At 40.3% G+C, this 17,059-nt stretch overlaps 1 protein-coding gene across 1 annotated transcript in view; it reads left to right on the plus strand.

Annotated features, from left to right (window-relative positions):
* The first annotated feature begins 252 nt into the window (after positions 1 to 252).
* LOC126353785 (uncharacterized) overlaps positions 253 to 17,059 on the plus strand; it is a 255,057-nt gene continuing 238,250 nt past the window's right edge. Inside the window, exon 1 of the mRNA XM_050002874.1 lies at positions 253 to 431. Coding sequence (XP_049858831.1) covers positions 326 to 431 — 106 coding nt within the window. The 5' untranslated portion in view covers positions 253 to 325. The remainder of the gene's footprint in view (positions 432 to 17,059) is intronic.

Genomic DNA, 17,059 nt, shown 5'->3' on the forward strand with positions numbered 1-17,059 from the left:
CTAATCACTGCTTTGTTACTTGAAGTTCATGTTCACAGCTAATCTGCGTTGATAATAGATAGCAAGATACCATTTTCTGAGCAGAGTGTCAAGTCAAAACTATTACACATTCAATTTATTTAACACCAAGAGAGATACAATCATGTTATCAGTTTGATGGATGGTTTGAGAAGCTTCTGTTTGGTGTAGATGAAACATTTTATCATTTTTGGAACTTCATCCTGTATTAAAATATTGTCATTGAACTTCAAATCTATTGATAAGATACAGACATCAGATATATGTGGAATTTGTGACCTTAATCTACTCATGTGGACAGTAATCGATGAAGTGTACAAGGAACACTGTGAAGGGGCCAGGAACAATGAAAAATGTAATAGATATTGGATATGTCGCTGTACTGATTAGTTATTTGGTGTTAATACTGGAGAGTAAGTTATTTAACTACTCATTTATGAAAGTCACTGTATACCATTATTATTTTAATTGAGAAAGCATTTCAATATATTTAAATAATTGAATGTGCACATTCACTGCTGAGAATAAGAATATCCATTATTAACTTTTATGGGTAAGGTACACTTATAAGGAATTTGGACAGCCATTACGGAATTAAATAGTAGTCTAAAAACATTTGTGTGTTAAACAACTTTATCTTTTGGGAAGATGTTTTTATGCTTCATCTTCTTCTAAAGTCTGAAACATAATGACCTGATGATTATTCACCAAATGCGCTCTCTCTCGCTCGCTCTCTCTCTCTCTCTCTCTCTCTCTCTCTCTCTCTCTCTCTCTCTCTCTCTCTCTCTCGCTCGCTTGCTCTCTCTCTCTCTCTCTCTCTCGCTCGCTTGCTCTCTCTCTCTCTCTCTCTCTCTCTCTCTCTCTCTCTCTCTCTCTCTCTCTCTCACACACACACACACACACACACACACACACACACACACACAGATATACTACTACTACACCTCTTCTCTTGCAAACACAGCCGCTACCTCCATTATTTCAGGCCCAAGATGCTGGAGTTGGCAGTTGTGTGTAGTAGCTAAAATACCCATGCAAGTTAGAGAAGCTCTAAGGCAATGGGCTTTTAAACAACTGTGGGAAAAATGGAAGCAAGGTGCTTAAAGAGTTAAATATGACAAGAATAAAGGTAGGCATGAATAGAAATAAATACCATACATTGATTAAAATTGTAATTAGAAAGAAAGGGAGAAGGAGAAGAAGCAAAAAGGAAAAACTACCATACTTACTAGTAACGGATTTTCGAGAAGGATGAATGCTTGCTGATGAAATATGGACTCTGGTACCAGAGCGTTCTCTTAGAGGGGTGTTACCATACTGTGCAGGACACCTGTGAGCTCACACCTTCTGCGCTTTCCCCATCAGTGCCACCCAATATTTTTATTTATTTATTTATTTATTTTGTTTGCTGGTTCTTGTGATTTGTTATATATATTAGTGACTGACTGTGTGACACCATTCCATATTGTCATCCCAGTTATAAATTGTCTCCGAAGATTATTCCTGTAATGAGCTGTTGCTACCATTACAGCTTTACTGTATGAATTGTAACTGTTTGCAGTTACGTAATGAAGTCGCTCTTTCCAACTTGGCAAGCTCTTTGCTCCAGTTCACAGTTGCCACAGTCCCTCAAATGTCCTGACAACATAATCTCGAAGCAACAGATGTCTACATCTACATCTATATCTACATCCATACACTGCAAGCCACCTGACGGTGTGTGGCAGAGGGTACCTTGAGTACCTCTATCGGTTCTCCCTTCTATTCCAATCTCGTATTGATTGTGGAAAGAAGGATTGTCGGTATGCTTCTGTGTGGGCTCTAATCTCTCTGATTTTATCCTCATGGTCTCTTCGCGAGATATACATAGGAGGGAGGAATATACTGCTTGACTCTTTGGTGAAGGTATGTTCTCGAAACTTTAACAAAAGCCCGTACCGAACTACTGAGCGTCTCTCCTGCAGAGTCTTCCATTGGAGTTTATCTTTCATCTCCATAATGCTTTCGTGATTACTAAATGATCCTGTAACAATGCATGCTGCTCTCTGTTGGATCTTCTCTATCAACCCTATCTGGTATGGATCCCACACTGCTGAGCAGTATTCAAGCAGTGGGCGAACAGGCATACTGTAACTTACTTCTTTTGTTTTCAGATTGCATTTCCTTTGGATTCTTCCAATGAATTTCAGTTTGGCATCTGCTTTACCAACGATTAACTTTATATGATCATTCCATTTTAATTCACCATTAATGCATACTCCCAGATAATTTATGGAATTAACTGCTTTCAGTTGCTGACCTGCTATTTTGTAGCTAAATGATATGGGCTCTATCTTTCTATGTATTTGTAGCACATTACACTTGTCTTCATTGAGATTCAATTGCCATTCCCTGTACCATGCGTCAATTCGCTGCAGATCCTCCTGCATTTCAGTACAATTTTCCATTGTTACAACCTCTCGATACACCACAGCATCATCTGCAAAAAGCCGTAGTGAACTTCCGATGTCATCCACCAGGTCATATGCTCTTACTTTATTGATTAAACGACTGTGGGGAGCTGTATCGAACGCCTTGCAGAAGTCGAGAAACCCGACATCTACCTGGGAACCCATGTCTATGGCCATCTGAGTCTCGTGGACGAATAGCGCGAGCTGGGTTTCACACGACCGTCTTTTTCGAAACCCATGCTGATTCCTACAGAGTAGATTTCTAGTCTCCGGAGAAGTCATTATACTCGAACATAATACGTGTTCCAAAATTCTACAACTGATCAACGTTAGGGATATAGGTCTATAGTTCTGCACATCTGTTCGATGTCCCTTCTTGAAAACGGGGATGACCTGTGCCCTTTTCCAATCCTTTGGAACGCTACGCTCTTCTAGAGACCAACGGTAACCGCTGCAAGAAGGGGGGCCAAGTTCCTTCGCGTACTCTGTGTAAAATGGAACTGGTATCACATCAGGTCCAGCGGCCTTTCCTCTTTTGAGCGATTTTAATTGTTTCTCTATCCCTCTGTCGTCTATTTCGATATCTACCATTTTGTCATCTGTGCGACAATCTAGAGAAGGAACTACAGTGCAGTCTTCCTCTGAGAAACAGCTTTGGAAAAAGACATTTAGTATTTCGGCCTTTAGTCTGTCATCCTCTGTTTCAGTACCATTTTGGTCACAGAGTGTCTGGACATTTTGTTTTGATCCACATACCTCTTTGACATAAGACCAAAATTTCTTAGGATTTTCTGCCAAGTCAGTTCATAGAACTTTACTTTCGAATTCATTGAACGCTTCTCGCATAGCCCTTCTCACACTAAATTTTGCTTCACGTAATTTTTGTTTGTCTTCAAGGCTTTGGCTATGTTTATGTTTGCTGTGAAGGTCCCTTAGCTTCCGCAGCAGTTTTCTAACTCGGTTGTTGTACCATGGTGGCTCTTTCCCATCTCTTATGATCTTGCTTGACACATACTCATCTAACGCATATTGTACAATGGTTTTGAACTTTGTCCACTGATCCTCAACACTATCTATACTTGAGACAAAACTTTTGTGTTGAGCCATCAGGTACTCTATAATCAGCTTTTTGTCACTTTTGCTAAACAGAAAAATCTTCCTACCTTTTTTATTATTTCTATTTACGGCTGAAATCATCGATGCAGTAACCGCTTTATGATCACTGATTCCCTGTTCTGCGCTAACTGTTTCAAATAGTTCGGGTCTGTTTGTCACCAGGAGGTATAATATGTTATTGCCACGAGTCGGTTCTCTGTTTAACTGCTCAAGATAGTTTTCAGAAAAAGCACTTTAAAAAAAAAATTCACTGGATTCTTTGTCCCTGCCATCCATTATGAAGGTTCGAGTCTCCCTGTCTATATCCGGCAAATTAAAATATCCACCCAGAACTATAACATGGTGGGGAAATCTACTCAAAATATTTTCCAAATTATCCTTCAGGTGCTCATCCACAACAGCTGCTGAGCCATGGGGCCTATAGATACATCCAATTACCATGTCTGAGCCTGCTTTAACCGTGACCTTCACCCAAATTATTCCACATTTCGGATATCCGTCAATTTCCTTCGATACTATTGCACTTCTTATCGCTATAAAACATGCCTCCCCCTTCACTGTCCAGCCTGTATCTGCGGTATACATTCCAATCTGAGTTAAGGCTTTCATTACTGTTTACGTCTGGTTTCAGCCAACTTTCTGTCCGTAGTACTATATGGGCATTGTGACAGTTTATTAATGAGAGCAGTTCTGGGACCTTTCTATAGATGCTCCTGCAGTTTACTATTAGCACATTAATATTGTTATTCCCTGTTGCATTTTGCATACTCCTACCTTGCCGCGTCTCAGGAGGCGTCTTGTCGAGCCTAGGGAGGGAATTCTCTAAGATAAAAAACCCACATGTGCACTCCACACGTACTCCGCTACCCTTGTAGCTGCTTCCAGCGTGTAGTGCACACCTGACCTATTCAGGGGGACCCTACATTTCTCCACCCGATAGCGGAGGTAGAGAAATTTGCATCCCAGATCTCCGCAGAATCGTCTAAGTCTTTAGTTTAAGCCTTCTACTCGGCTCCAAACCAGAGGGTCGCGATCGGTTCTGGGAATGATACTACAAATAGTTAGCTATGATTCCACTCCACGAGCGAGGCATTCCGCGTTCACCAGTTCCGCCTACCGCCTGTACGAACTGAGGATGACCTCTGAAACCAGACGGCAGGAGTCATTGGTGCCGACATGAGCAACAATTTGCAGTCGGGTGCACCCAGTGCTCTCTATCGCTGCCGGCAGGGCCTCCTCCACATCTCGGATGAGATCCCCCCGGCAAGCAGACAGAGTGAACACTGGCCTTCTTCCCCGACCTTTCCGCTATTTCCCTAAGGGGCTCCATCACCCGCCTAACGTTGGAACTCCCAATAACTAATAAACCCCTCCCCCCCGTGTGACTGCTCGGACCTTGCTGAAGGAGCAGCCCCTTGCTGAAGGAGCAGCCACAGGTCCACTCACAGGCAGAGCGGGTGATGCCACATGGCCAGCATCCACATTGACCCTCCGCCTCGTGCGCCGCGAATGCCGCTGAACCCGCCACTCCCCTTGGGGAGAGGGTGGCCCAACCGTGCCTGGTACCCGCGAAGATGTCTCGTCAGCCGGGACAGTGGGTGAAGCATGTAACACCTGGGGTGTACCATGTGACGCACCAGACTCCCCACTGCTGCTACACTCCGAGGCAGCAGCCTGAAGACGGTTGAACGCGGCCATCAACACATTCAGCTGTTCACGAACAGTGGCCAGCTGCTCCTGCATTCGTACACAGCAGTCACACATCTTTTTCATCCTAAGAAATCAGTTTACTGTAGAGAGTTAATCAACTTTTAACTAGACTGCTAATTCACTAAAGACGGCTGATAGATGACTAAACTGTGGTTACTAGACACTTCTTGTTGAAAACAATGAAATTAAGCACTACCTGTCTCTGGACTGAATTCAAAACAAATGGTAGCACTACTGGCACTACAGCTGACTAAAGGGACTCTCTGACTGTATTCAAAACAATCTCGAAATCTATGGAACACTATTACTAGCACTCAACAATTAAAGCTTCCTAAAAGCAAAACACATGAAAGAAGAAGTGACAAGTAAGAAAAATACAGTTAATACTTAAATTAACATAGCTTGCTGCACAGCAGATGTGAAGCAGATGGCATTTATGACGACACTTTCGGGATGTGAGGTCGTGGTCCAAGAAATCTTCTGTTCCTGATGTTTCGTCCAGGACTGCGCTGGACATCCTCAGAGGTGCCCCTCCACAGAGTCTTGCATGTTGCATTATAGATAATTGAAAATTAAATAACAATGTATTCGCACAACCTTTCTAAAATCTTAGAAACCTGACATGAAGTTAGGTTTATTTCATAGCACTATTGCCCTCATGTTTAGCATTAATGTCAAATTAATTGCTTGGAGCTCTTTCCTGAAATATCTGTACTAATTCCAAGGGAGCAAATACAGTGCAGAATAGAGGAGGGAATTGTTATATCTGACATGGAATTACTTCCATTGTTTGTTGAAAATAGTATGAAGGTTTTAACTGTCATAGCTGCTGATAAATCTTTCGGGATGTGAGGTCATGGTCCAAGAATCTTCTGTTCCTGACGTTTCATCCAGTACTGTGCTGGACATCCTCAGAGGCGCCCCTCCACTGAGTCTTGCTGGAGGAGTGCCTCTGAGGACATCCAGTGGGAATAGAAGAGTTTCTTGGACCACGACCTCACATCCGAGAGGTTTTGTCAACAGTTAAATATAGTATTAAAATAAGAAACAATGTATGTAAATGTAAAGATGTAGTGTTTTTTGAAGATTTGCGAGAATGGCGTGGTAGTACTGAAATTACAGAAATTACATCAGGATAATTTATGTAGCTTAAAAGATTTTATCACCTTTAGCATTACTGTAACAAATATGATGAGAGGTTGTATTTCTGTATCACAAAGTACATTGGCATATTTGTAGGTATCTCAGTACACCAAGGGAACCTCTTTGTACACACAGAGCAAAATTCAAATTATGAAGTAAATGACAATGTAAAAATGTGTTTGTGATCTATTGATATCACTTTATTATGCATTTGGTATTTTCAGCATATTGTTATATCCGCCTCAATAGCTGAGTGGTCAGTGCAATGGACTGCCATGGCAAGGGGCCCGGGTTCAATTCCCGGCTGGGTCAGAGATTTTCTTTGCCCAGGGACTGGGTGTTGTGTTGTCTTAATAATAATAATAATAATTATTATTATTATTATTATAATTATAATAATATCATCCCCAATGACATGCAAGCCACCAAAGTGGCGTCAACTCAAAAGACCGGTTTACCTGATGGGAGGCCCTAGCCATACGACATTTCATTTCAGTTTATTGTTATCAGTTTATGGGACCTACAAGCAGTTCTTTTTTATCTGACAGATATAAATAATTGAGGAGTTTAGAAGACAACTCAAAACAAAGGAAAAATATGTATATGTACTCTTGTCAAGTAAGCTAGCAAAGTATTCATTCTTTATTCATGTGCCACTCAATAATTCAATGCTTGTACTGTTCGGTGAGCCATCTCCTTTACTACTAAATTATTTACATAAGTTTATTTACCATAACAGGTGTTCTGGCATTGTTAAATTCTAGTGCTGTTCGAAGTAATTCTGGAGTAGCCTCTATCCACCAGTCCAATAAAGTTTCGCAGACAGTTTATTGAATGAATGATATGTTTTATAGTGAATGTCCAGATAATATTGAGATACACACACAAACAGAATTAGTACTGTTCAACTAAATTTGTACAGGAGGACCAGTGTCACACAGGAAATTCTGTCTGTAAAACTTGTTTGAAAGTTGCGACAACTAAAAGTAGATAAAAAAATTGCACTAAACAAAATTAAATCAGTACAACTTTGGTTGCTGTTACCAACACATCTGTTGAGTGTATAAGGAAGGTGGTGCTGACCTATGCATAGTGCTCTAATGGTAATCTGTACATCTTTCCTCTTGTAACCAATTTGCTTAAATTTTCCATTATTTATTTCCCTATTTTACTTATTCATTTTCCTTGATCCCAGTACTATTGTGATTATAATACCCATGTTCTGTCCTCCAGTATAAACAGCCCACTGTGCTTATTACTAAATGACATAGTTTATTACCCCCCCCCCCCCTTAGACCTGACTATCATTTCGTTTTCATTCATTCAAACATTGTATTCCTTAAATCCCACAATGAAGGAGGCTCATATGACATATTAATTAATGGAAACAACCATTATAGGGTACTTCAGTAAAATATACTGATTGTATTGACTGCTATCAACGCTTCCTCCAGTGGCCGGTGCAAGGTGCCAGTGGGTCGTCACATAGGCCTGACAGCTTACGTCAAGCTGGACACACAACCTGACAGCTGGGCCCCTGTAAGACACTTCAAATGGTGCTGTGATAAAGTCTCTACCTCACTTACACCATACTTTCATGAACTGGTTGTTTACTGGATTTCAACTGCACTACATTTTGGAATGCTGTTATATAGATCAGTGATGGATTCCTGGACTATGTACGGCGCATGGTTTCCATATGGAGAAGGCTGTGCCATGTACTAAGGAACTATAGTGTCAGAACTCTATAGAAAGCTTACTTATTATATCTTCTTTCCTTTCCGTAATCAGCTACTAAATTACATCAAAACATATCTCCAGGATAAGATCTGTAGGTAGCATATTTAGCTGCCAATGTCACATTTTCTTACGCTTTACCACAAAAAAATCATAACATTTTTTGAGAAATTTTGGATAGATCTTTAATGCAGCATGTATTAGCTTTGCTGCAAGTTTAATGGTTTTTGTGTTGTCAGTTCTGAACTTGAGTTGTTTATTGTGTTTCTTGTGTAGGCAGTCTGTAGCACTTATGAGTCGTGCAACATAACAGTGAAATTGACTAACAGACAAAAACTGAGCAGCCCCTATTTTCATTTAAGTATTTGTGAAAGTAACATGTCATAACTGGTTGTTTTTGTATTTATATTTGCAAATTATGAACCTATGCAGCTTAATTGATATACAGTGTTAAAGATCTCTCCAAAATACATCATTTTTAGTACATTTTGTTGTGTTAAATGGAGAAATTTGACATTGCTGGCTAAATTTCTGTTGTACATTGCTCCACTGAAGTTACATATATTCCCTTGCCTGGATTTACACTGCTGTCGTTCTTGATTGATGTTTGGATTGGGTTTGCTATAGTTCTTCACTCGGAACTCGGGCACAGGACAATCACAAAAAGAAACTTGCTGAGAACCCACATTATTCCTGAAGTGCTATCAGTGAACAAGGAAATTCTTAGCAACTAATGGTAACGGGACATGTTTTGTGGGCATTGTAATGAAACAATTAAAATCTTAGCATGCCTTGCCTATAATGGATAGAAATGCCAATGCAAGAAAAAAAAGAAGTCTTGAGCACTATAAAAACATTAATAGTAAATGTCGAATAATGATGATCCAAAGCATAAAAGAGATACATGGAGACAGGAATTTGGTAGTGAAGATTCAGCTGCTTTGTTCCTCCCCTTTTCGCTCTAAGCAACAGAAACATGAAAATGTTGTGGATGTTGGTAGGGCACCCTTAGGCTGAATGAACAGAACATTTGCAAGGGCCGTACGAGCTGTACTCCACGTAAGCTATGCCCCAAACATGTACTACACAAAACTAACCAGCATTTCAAGGTGCACCTACTTGCTACTACCTTTTCAAAAAATGACTAAATATCAACAGTTTCAAAAACGTTTACTATCATTATTTAAATCCATATGGGGAATATTTGAAATGCATCCTGATGATATAAGTTCTGTAATCCATTACTGAGAAATGTATTTCAATATATCTTTTGGGACAGCTTCTCCTCAGAGGCTTTAACTATGATATGTGCCTGCTGTGGGCTATCTGAATTATTCTCATGGTGTGTCCATATTTCCTGTGGAATGAAGAGAGTGTTCCAATGTAGCAGGTTGTGATGAGGATATCTGCATATAAGTGAGCTATATACAATCCGAACTAAGGGCTTCCAGAAGTTTTTGTGTGTGTTGGTATTTTTGTTGTGGGGTAAACTGCAATTTATTTTGAAGCCAGAGTTTGTGGATGTACTATAGTGATATACTAGACTTGTTACAATATTAAGCTGAGACCCATTACACACCCATTAAAGGATACATTGTATTCTTGTAGTAACAAGAATGGAGGCAGAGTCCCCAACTTGGTTTAAAAAAATTAGTGAGCAACTGTTTAAGGATATAAAAACAATAACACAACACTAGAAAACACTAAAACCAAATTAAAAAATAAATTAAGAACTATGATGACATTAATATTGCAGTTGTAGGTGACTCTATCCACATTAACAGAGGACCTTTTAGTTGACCTAGTTGATAATAAAGTATGAGAAAGGATTGAATCATCTGTAGTTACACATCATTCTAATGTGGTAACAGATGGTATAGAGAGTGAACCACAGAAAATTTGGTATGACTTAATTAAAACAAAAAGTAGATTTTGAGCAAATATTTCTGTATCTTGGGAGTGTTCTGAAATATACCATGTTTGGAAACCTCACTTTGAAAGGTATCATCATTTGTCAGTTCAAAAAATGCTTGGGCAACATATCATATCATCAGAGTGATATGTTACACTACAAGGTGTATCTTTGCCAATGAAGACTTGAACTTAGCGTGTGTCTAGGGGACAACAGACTAAGTAATGTGATCATAGATCCAAAATGCATGAAACTATGGCAACAACTACTGCAATATCAAATGCAACAGCAAGCACAACAAAAGCAAATTAAAATGACAGCAACAGCTCATCAAGCCAGAACAGCATCAACCACCACCTTTTATGCAATTTCATACAGGAGACAAAGACTGGGGCTCATACCACAGACATCTGTAACTCCATTTCCAGCTAAGTAGCATAGTTGCTATTGCTACACAGAGTACTTTTCTGTCACCTACTAACCCCAAATATGTACAAAACATATGTCCTGTTAATAAACCTTAGTGTTTAGATTTCCCTGATATCCATAGTTTGGTCTAAGCTTGATGAGCTGCAAAAAATGTTGTAGAACCTAGGTTCACACTTTTTTACTGTCAAAAAAAAAAAAAACACATTGATCATATTTTGCATGGGCAGCTGATATCAAAGAGCTGACCCCTCAGTGATGAATCTTGTATTGCTGATGTAGTAATTGTATATGTACCTAGTAAAGAAGTTTGTGCAGAGGCACTGAAATAACGAATGTTTCTCTCTAAGAAATGTTAACAACAGCAAAAACTTGAAATTCCAGATGTAGCTCAGTGCTATTTTGAGGAAAGCAGTGCATCATCTATAAAAGTACTTAAAATATCGAATGCAGCACAGCAAAGTTCTGCTGACAGTGAGGTAGAGTCCATGAAACAGTATTCTCATTCATCTCATAGTAAATGTCAACAGAACAGAACTTCATCGCTGCATGCACACTCCGTACTCAACACTCTCAGGAAACATCATCCTTATCCACTATGTTACACCAAAGGCATGCTATTTGCATTTTTTGTGTCTGCTATCACACTATCTCTTGAAGGTTTATATTGTTACCGCATCATTAACTGAATTTTAGTTATAAGGATGACGCGTTGGTGATAAGTCTTTAATGCATCGTTACCTTGAAACGGCATACTGAAAGTTATAATACAAAACACCTAAACATGGCAAAATTGATATGGTGTCTCCCACATCTGACTAATGGCACAGCATGCATGGAAGTGCACCCGTATGTACTTTGCTGGCCCCTTTTACAGAGAGATGTGGCTGATCATCATAGACTCATTTTCCAAATTTCCTTTCGTAGTTCAAATGTCAATTACCTCTGCGAGGGAGATAATAACCACCTTGCAGAAAATATTTGTCATTGAAGGGACTCCGGAAACAGTCATTTCAGATAATGACACTTAATTTTCATCCAGTATATTTCAGGGTTTCTGCTCTTGGAATAGCATAATACCCCTGGCAACAGCACTGTTCCACACAGTTCCGATGGTGAAGCCAAGTGGTCATCCACACCTTTAAGTTGCAGATACATAAGATGCTGCCAACTGTACCCAAGGCTGAGGTCCTGACCCAGTTCCTGGCCTCCAACCTCAGAGGTGCACTCTGACAGAATTGTTGCATGCTGTTGACAGCGAAGTCTCTGGGACTTCTGAGGCGTAAGACACTTCCACATATTCATGTTTTCGAGGCGTAAAGATTGTTCCATAAAATTTTGGGTGTGCAGCTGCTTAAATTCAGCATCTCCTTCTAATATTTTGGCTGAATACTGTCCAGCCATCTTCAGAATGAGCGGAGGTGACCAATGCTCCAGCACTTTCTCCGTACTTTTAAACTTAAGGACCGAACCACTGCGTATGCGGCCAAAGATACACAAGGTGCCAGAGACGTTGATAGGTGGCGCAGTCGATCCACATGTTGATACTGATTTGTCACGGAGAGCTATACCATCACGACGTCTTTGTGAGTTAGCTACAGAAATTGTCAGATTCCATGATCTGTCCAAGCTAAAGCCGCTATCTCTATTAATTAAATTCATCGCCAACCAAATTTCAATTGCTTCTTTTACTACTGAGTCCCAGAAAGATGGAGTCGAGGCTAACATTTCGACATTATCGTACACCATAGAGTGCTCAGTGTCAATACAGTGCTCTGCCACCGCAGATTTATTAGGTTGTAAGAGGCGGGTGTACCTGTGGTGCTCTGTGCATCTCTACTGGACTGTACATGTCCTATGCCCAATGTATGAATGGCTGCTCTCACAAGGGATCTTATATGCCCCAGGCTTTTGAAGCACCAAATCATCTTAAACGGAACACGGGAGTGCGGCAGTCTTTGGTGGAGGGCAAAAAATCACTTTCACTTTGTGTATCCTGAGCATCCATCCTTTTTTCGATGAAAGTTTTTCCGTGTATGGCAGGAGAGCCATGGATTTAAAACTTTCTGTGTCTTCTGCTTTTTTTGTGACCACTGTTGATTTCATTTGTAGTGTCTTGTGTATCTTTGGCCGTATACATGGTGGTTTGGTCCTAGAGTTTAATAGGACGTATCAAGTGCTGGAGCATTAGTCACCTCAGCTCATTCTGAAGATGGCTTGACAGTATTCAGCTGAAATATTAGAAGAATAAGCTCAATTTATGTGGCTGTATGCCCGAAATTGTACGGAACACTTCCACATAAGCCAAACTGTTGTCCCTGGTACTTGCTGGGCACAGAGGTTTGAGCTCACATCTTCAGGAGGTTCCCAGGATGGATACCAGGCATCAACACTTCCTCTCAGAGGCGACGAATGTTCACAGTGGCGCAAGCCAATACAAAATGCTAACCAGCTGCACAAGCTAATTCTACATCCTCTTTTGCAACTCCAGCATCACTGACTTTCAGAATGAACCTGGAGACCAGAACACCATTTCCAGCCAACTCCAACATCAGCACAGTGGCCCAATCACAAGCAGAACACAGCAACATCAAACATCATAATGGACAGTGAACAAGCTTTAGGTGGCTTACCCACCCATACCTCCACCCCTGCCAGTATAGTGATCATGATACCAACAGGGGCATTTGTGGTCCTATGCGACGAAAAAAGTGGGATCACTGTGACTGCGAGTGTGATACTGTGTGATGTCCGTTACCTAAGACTTCTTTCGGGACCAGTAAGGAACTCCAGTGGGCCCTCACATGGAGATAGCTGAAGACATCAAGCAGGTGCTGGAGCTTTGCAGGGCACTTTGTATCGTGCTGTACTACAGTCTCTACCCTGCTTCAACCAGACTTTCATGACCTTGCTGTTTACTGGATTTAATCTGGACTATGTTTTGGACTGCTGTTCTACAGATTATTGACAGATTCACTTGGCTCTGCACTATCTGGATTACTCTCTTGGTGCGTTCTACAATTTATGATGACCCAGCATGGACTGCAATAATTTGTGATGTACCAAACGACGACAGTGTATCCAGTTTTCTGTGTAATAGAGTGTGTGCTGCACTGTAGTAGATGTAGGGAAGAGATGTGTTTCACATTACAAAATTCAGTAAATAGTTAGCAGAAATTACATTATGTAGTACTCAGAATTTATTTGTTGTGAATATGAAAACTATTGATGTCTTATGTGGAAGTTCATGATTTCATACCCAACTAATGAAACACATCACATCAGATGAAGAGTAAATAGTATGTCGCAGTGCCATGATACCAGTATAAAAGGAGGAAACCTAACTTCCTTCTCTATCTGAGTAGATCATTTGTATGGAATGCTGGTTATTTAGTAATAATAAAAAAAAAACAGAACTCCTTCACAAACCAAGATAAATTAGATACTCTACTTCTTTACAGAAAATTCAAATAGAACACCCAGAGAACATTTGAGTTGTACACACGAAGGAATTTTTACACACAATGGCCAACGAAAATGACAATTCAGTGAATGTGCGAAGTATTATTATTCCAGGGGCACTAGAGTGCTACACAGGGAGTAAGGGCAAGCCAAAAACGAGGGGAATGAATGAAAGGGATAATCATGAAACTGGAACAAGTGCAGCATTCTGCATGCAAACAGGTTCCTGCCATATTGTGTGTCACTTCAGCAACATATTGACTAGTGCAAGTGCAGAAGATGCAGGGAATTTGGTTGATCATTTCTCTTGTGACATCAGGTCTATAGGTTCTTTCTTCAAAGAATTCTCTTTACCAATGAAGCAGCCACTACAGATCGTAGAAAGCTGAATATAAGAACTGTACGTTATTCAGCCAGTGAGAATCCAAAATGGCTGAAGCAGTTCAGCATCCAAAGCACTGGGATTGTTAAAGACTGTATAATTGTTTCTTACTTCACTGAAGAAGCCTTAACAGATGACAGGTACACATAATTTCTTAGAGAATGGCTACTGGCTCTCCTAGAAGCAGAAAAAGGCCAACACAAATGGTCATAGGTTTGGTTCACTTATGGGGGAGTGTCACACAGAAAAACTGAACAGCAGAATCTTGAAAATAGACACAAATTGTCGTGTTAAAGCCTACTTACAGCTTCTAGAACCAGCTTTAATATACTACAAACCCTTACATATTGCTCCAGCAGCGAGTGTGAAGGCAAGATTAGATTAGTTAAAGCATGCTGAGAGGTGTTTGAGCAATCATTCTTTCCACACTCCTTGTTAATGAAATGGGACCCCTTGTTAATGAAATGGGAAGCAGCCCTAATAATAATTGGTTTCAGTGGGAAGTATCCTGTGCCAAACACTTCACAGTGGTTCTCCGAGTATAGCTGGAGGTATATGTGGTACCAGCATAAATGGTGTCGTGCCATCCAGCTCTTCCTGGTCAGTGTATAAAGCATGAAGACAAGCTCTTCCTGGTCAGTGTGTAAAAGCAAGAAGACATTATCAGTTGCCTGCAAGTATGCCTGACTTGATATCAGTGAGGTTCTTTCTCTGGAGGATCCTCAAAGATAAAAATCTGTGCACTCATTCTGAGATCTAAAAAGGATTTAAAACACCACACTGTTGCAGCATGTCAAGCAGTGTTGAAAGACACTCTTCAGCCTGCTCAGAAATTCTTGCACCAGTGATTTCAAACTTTTATTACATTAAGTGCTGGGCATTTCACTCACTTGATGGCATAAAAGAAATTTTATGGGCCTTTTCCTCTTGTGATTTACTTGTTATTTCTGTTGCTGATGCGATTTTACAATGTAAGAATGTATCCTGGAATTAAATTCATGTTAATTTTTTTGTTCATGTGAAGTTGTTAGGTAATAATCATTTATAATTCAGTTTTCTGATTTTGAAATTCATTCAAACTGTGGAAGTCGTCTTTCTTTTCAAGCTTATGGCAAAAAGAAGAGTATGTTACTGTAGTCAGCTGAAGGAATTATCCCTATATGCATCCTCATTTGCATTCTAATTGATGTATTGCCCCAATCACATGTATCCAAATGTGACCAATAGCAGTTTTAGGTGAAACATTTCTTGACTCTTATGAGTTTGTAATTAGTGTCTTCTAACTGAACAAACTGGAGTGCCCCATAAGTCATACATACCATTTCTGTACAATAAATGAATTTCTCCATAACACAGCAATCAGGATATTGTTCATACCAGATAAATCTTTAGTTCTAAATACTGTAATTTCTCTGTGACTATGCACTGGATTTCAGAGAATGAAAGACAACTAAATTTGTTTGATACCTACGATACTAGGAACAGCACTTGATATACTAGGACTTGAAAAACTGAAGTTGCCATCAATTTTCCTTAATTAGTATAGTTATCATGAGAGACTAAGTTGTTTGCTAAGGATTTTTATACAATTAATCTAGGAGAAAACCAGGGCAATATCTCAATATATTTTCAGAAATATTGGAGGTAAGAGGCTTTAACTGTGTTGCTGAAAAGATTCTGGCTTAAGACAGTATTGAGAGCAGTTGTGCAAAATACGCTAGTAGTCCTGTAGTAGTTCAAACCACTGTGAGAGATTTCTGAGTGCAAAACTGGCACAAGTAACATTTTGGCCATCTTATCCATATGTTGACAAAATTATTTAATTGTATATCTAAAAACAAAGATGACGTGACTTACCAAATGAAAGCGCTGGCAGATCGATACACACACAAACATACACACAAAATTCAAGCTTTTGCAACCAATGGTTGCTTTATCAGGAAAGAGGGAAATACGAAAGGATGTGGGTTTTAAGGGAGAGGGTAAGGAGTCATTCCAATCCCGGGAGTGGAAAGACTTACCTTAGGGGGGAAAAAAGGACGGGTATACACTCTCTCACACACACATATACAGACACAAGCAGACATATTTAAAGGCAAAGAGTTTGAGCAGAGACGTCAGTCAAGGCGGAAGTGCAGAGGCAAAGATGTTGTTGAATGATAGGTGAGGTATGAGTGGCAGCAACTTGAAATTAGTGGAGATTGAGGCCTGGTGGATAACGGGAAGAGAGGATATATTGAAAGGCAAGTTCCCATCTCTGGAGTTATGATAGGTTGGTGTTAGTGGGAAGTATCCAGATAACCCGGACGGTGTAACACTGTGCCAAGATGTACTGGCTGTACACCAAGGCATGTTTAGCCACAGGGTGATCCCCATTACCAACAAACACTGTCTGCCTGTGTCCATTCATGCGAATGGACAGTTTGTTGCTGGTCATTCCCACATAGAATGCGTCACAGTGTAGGCAGGTTAGTTGGTAAATCACGTGGGTGCTTTCACACATGGCTCTGCATTTGATCGTGTACACCTTCCGGATTACAGGACTGGAGTAGGTGGTGGTGGGAGGGTGCATGGGACAGGTTTTACACCGGGAGCAGTTGCAAGGGTAGGAGCCAGAGGGTAGGGAAGGTGCTTTGGGGATTTCATAGGGATGAACCAAGAGGTTACGAAGGTTAGGTGGACACCGGAAAGACACACTTGGTG

The sequence above is a fragment of the Schistocerca gregaria genome, chromosome 3 (genome assembly GCF_023897955.1).
Source record: "Schistocerca gregaria isolate iqSchGreg1 chromosome 3, iqSchGreg1.2, whole genome shotgun sequence".
Taxonomy (NCBI): domain Eukaryota; kingdom Metazoa; phylum Arthropoda; class Insecta; order Orthoptera; family Acrididae; genus Schistocerca; species Schistocerca gregaria.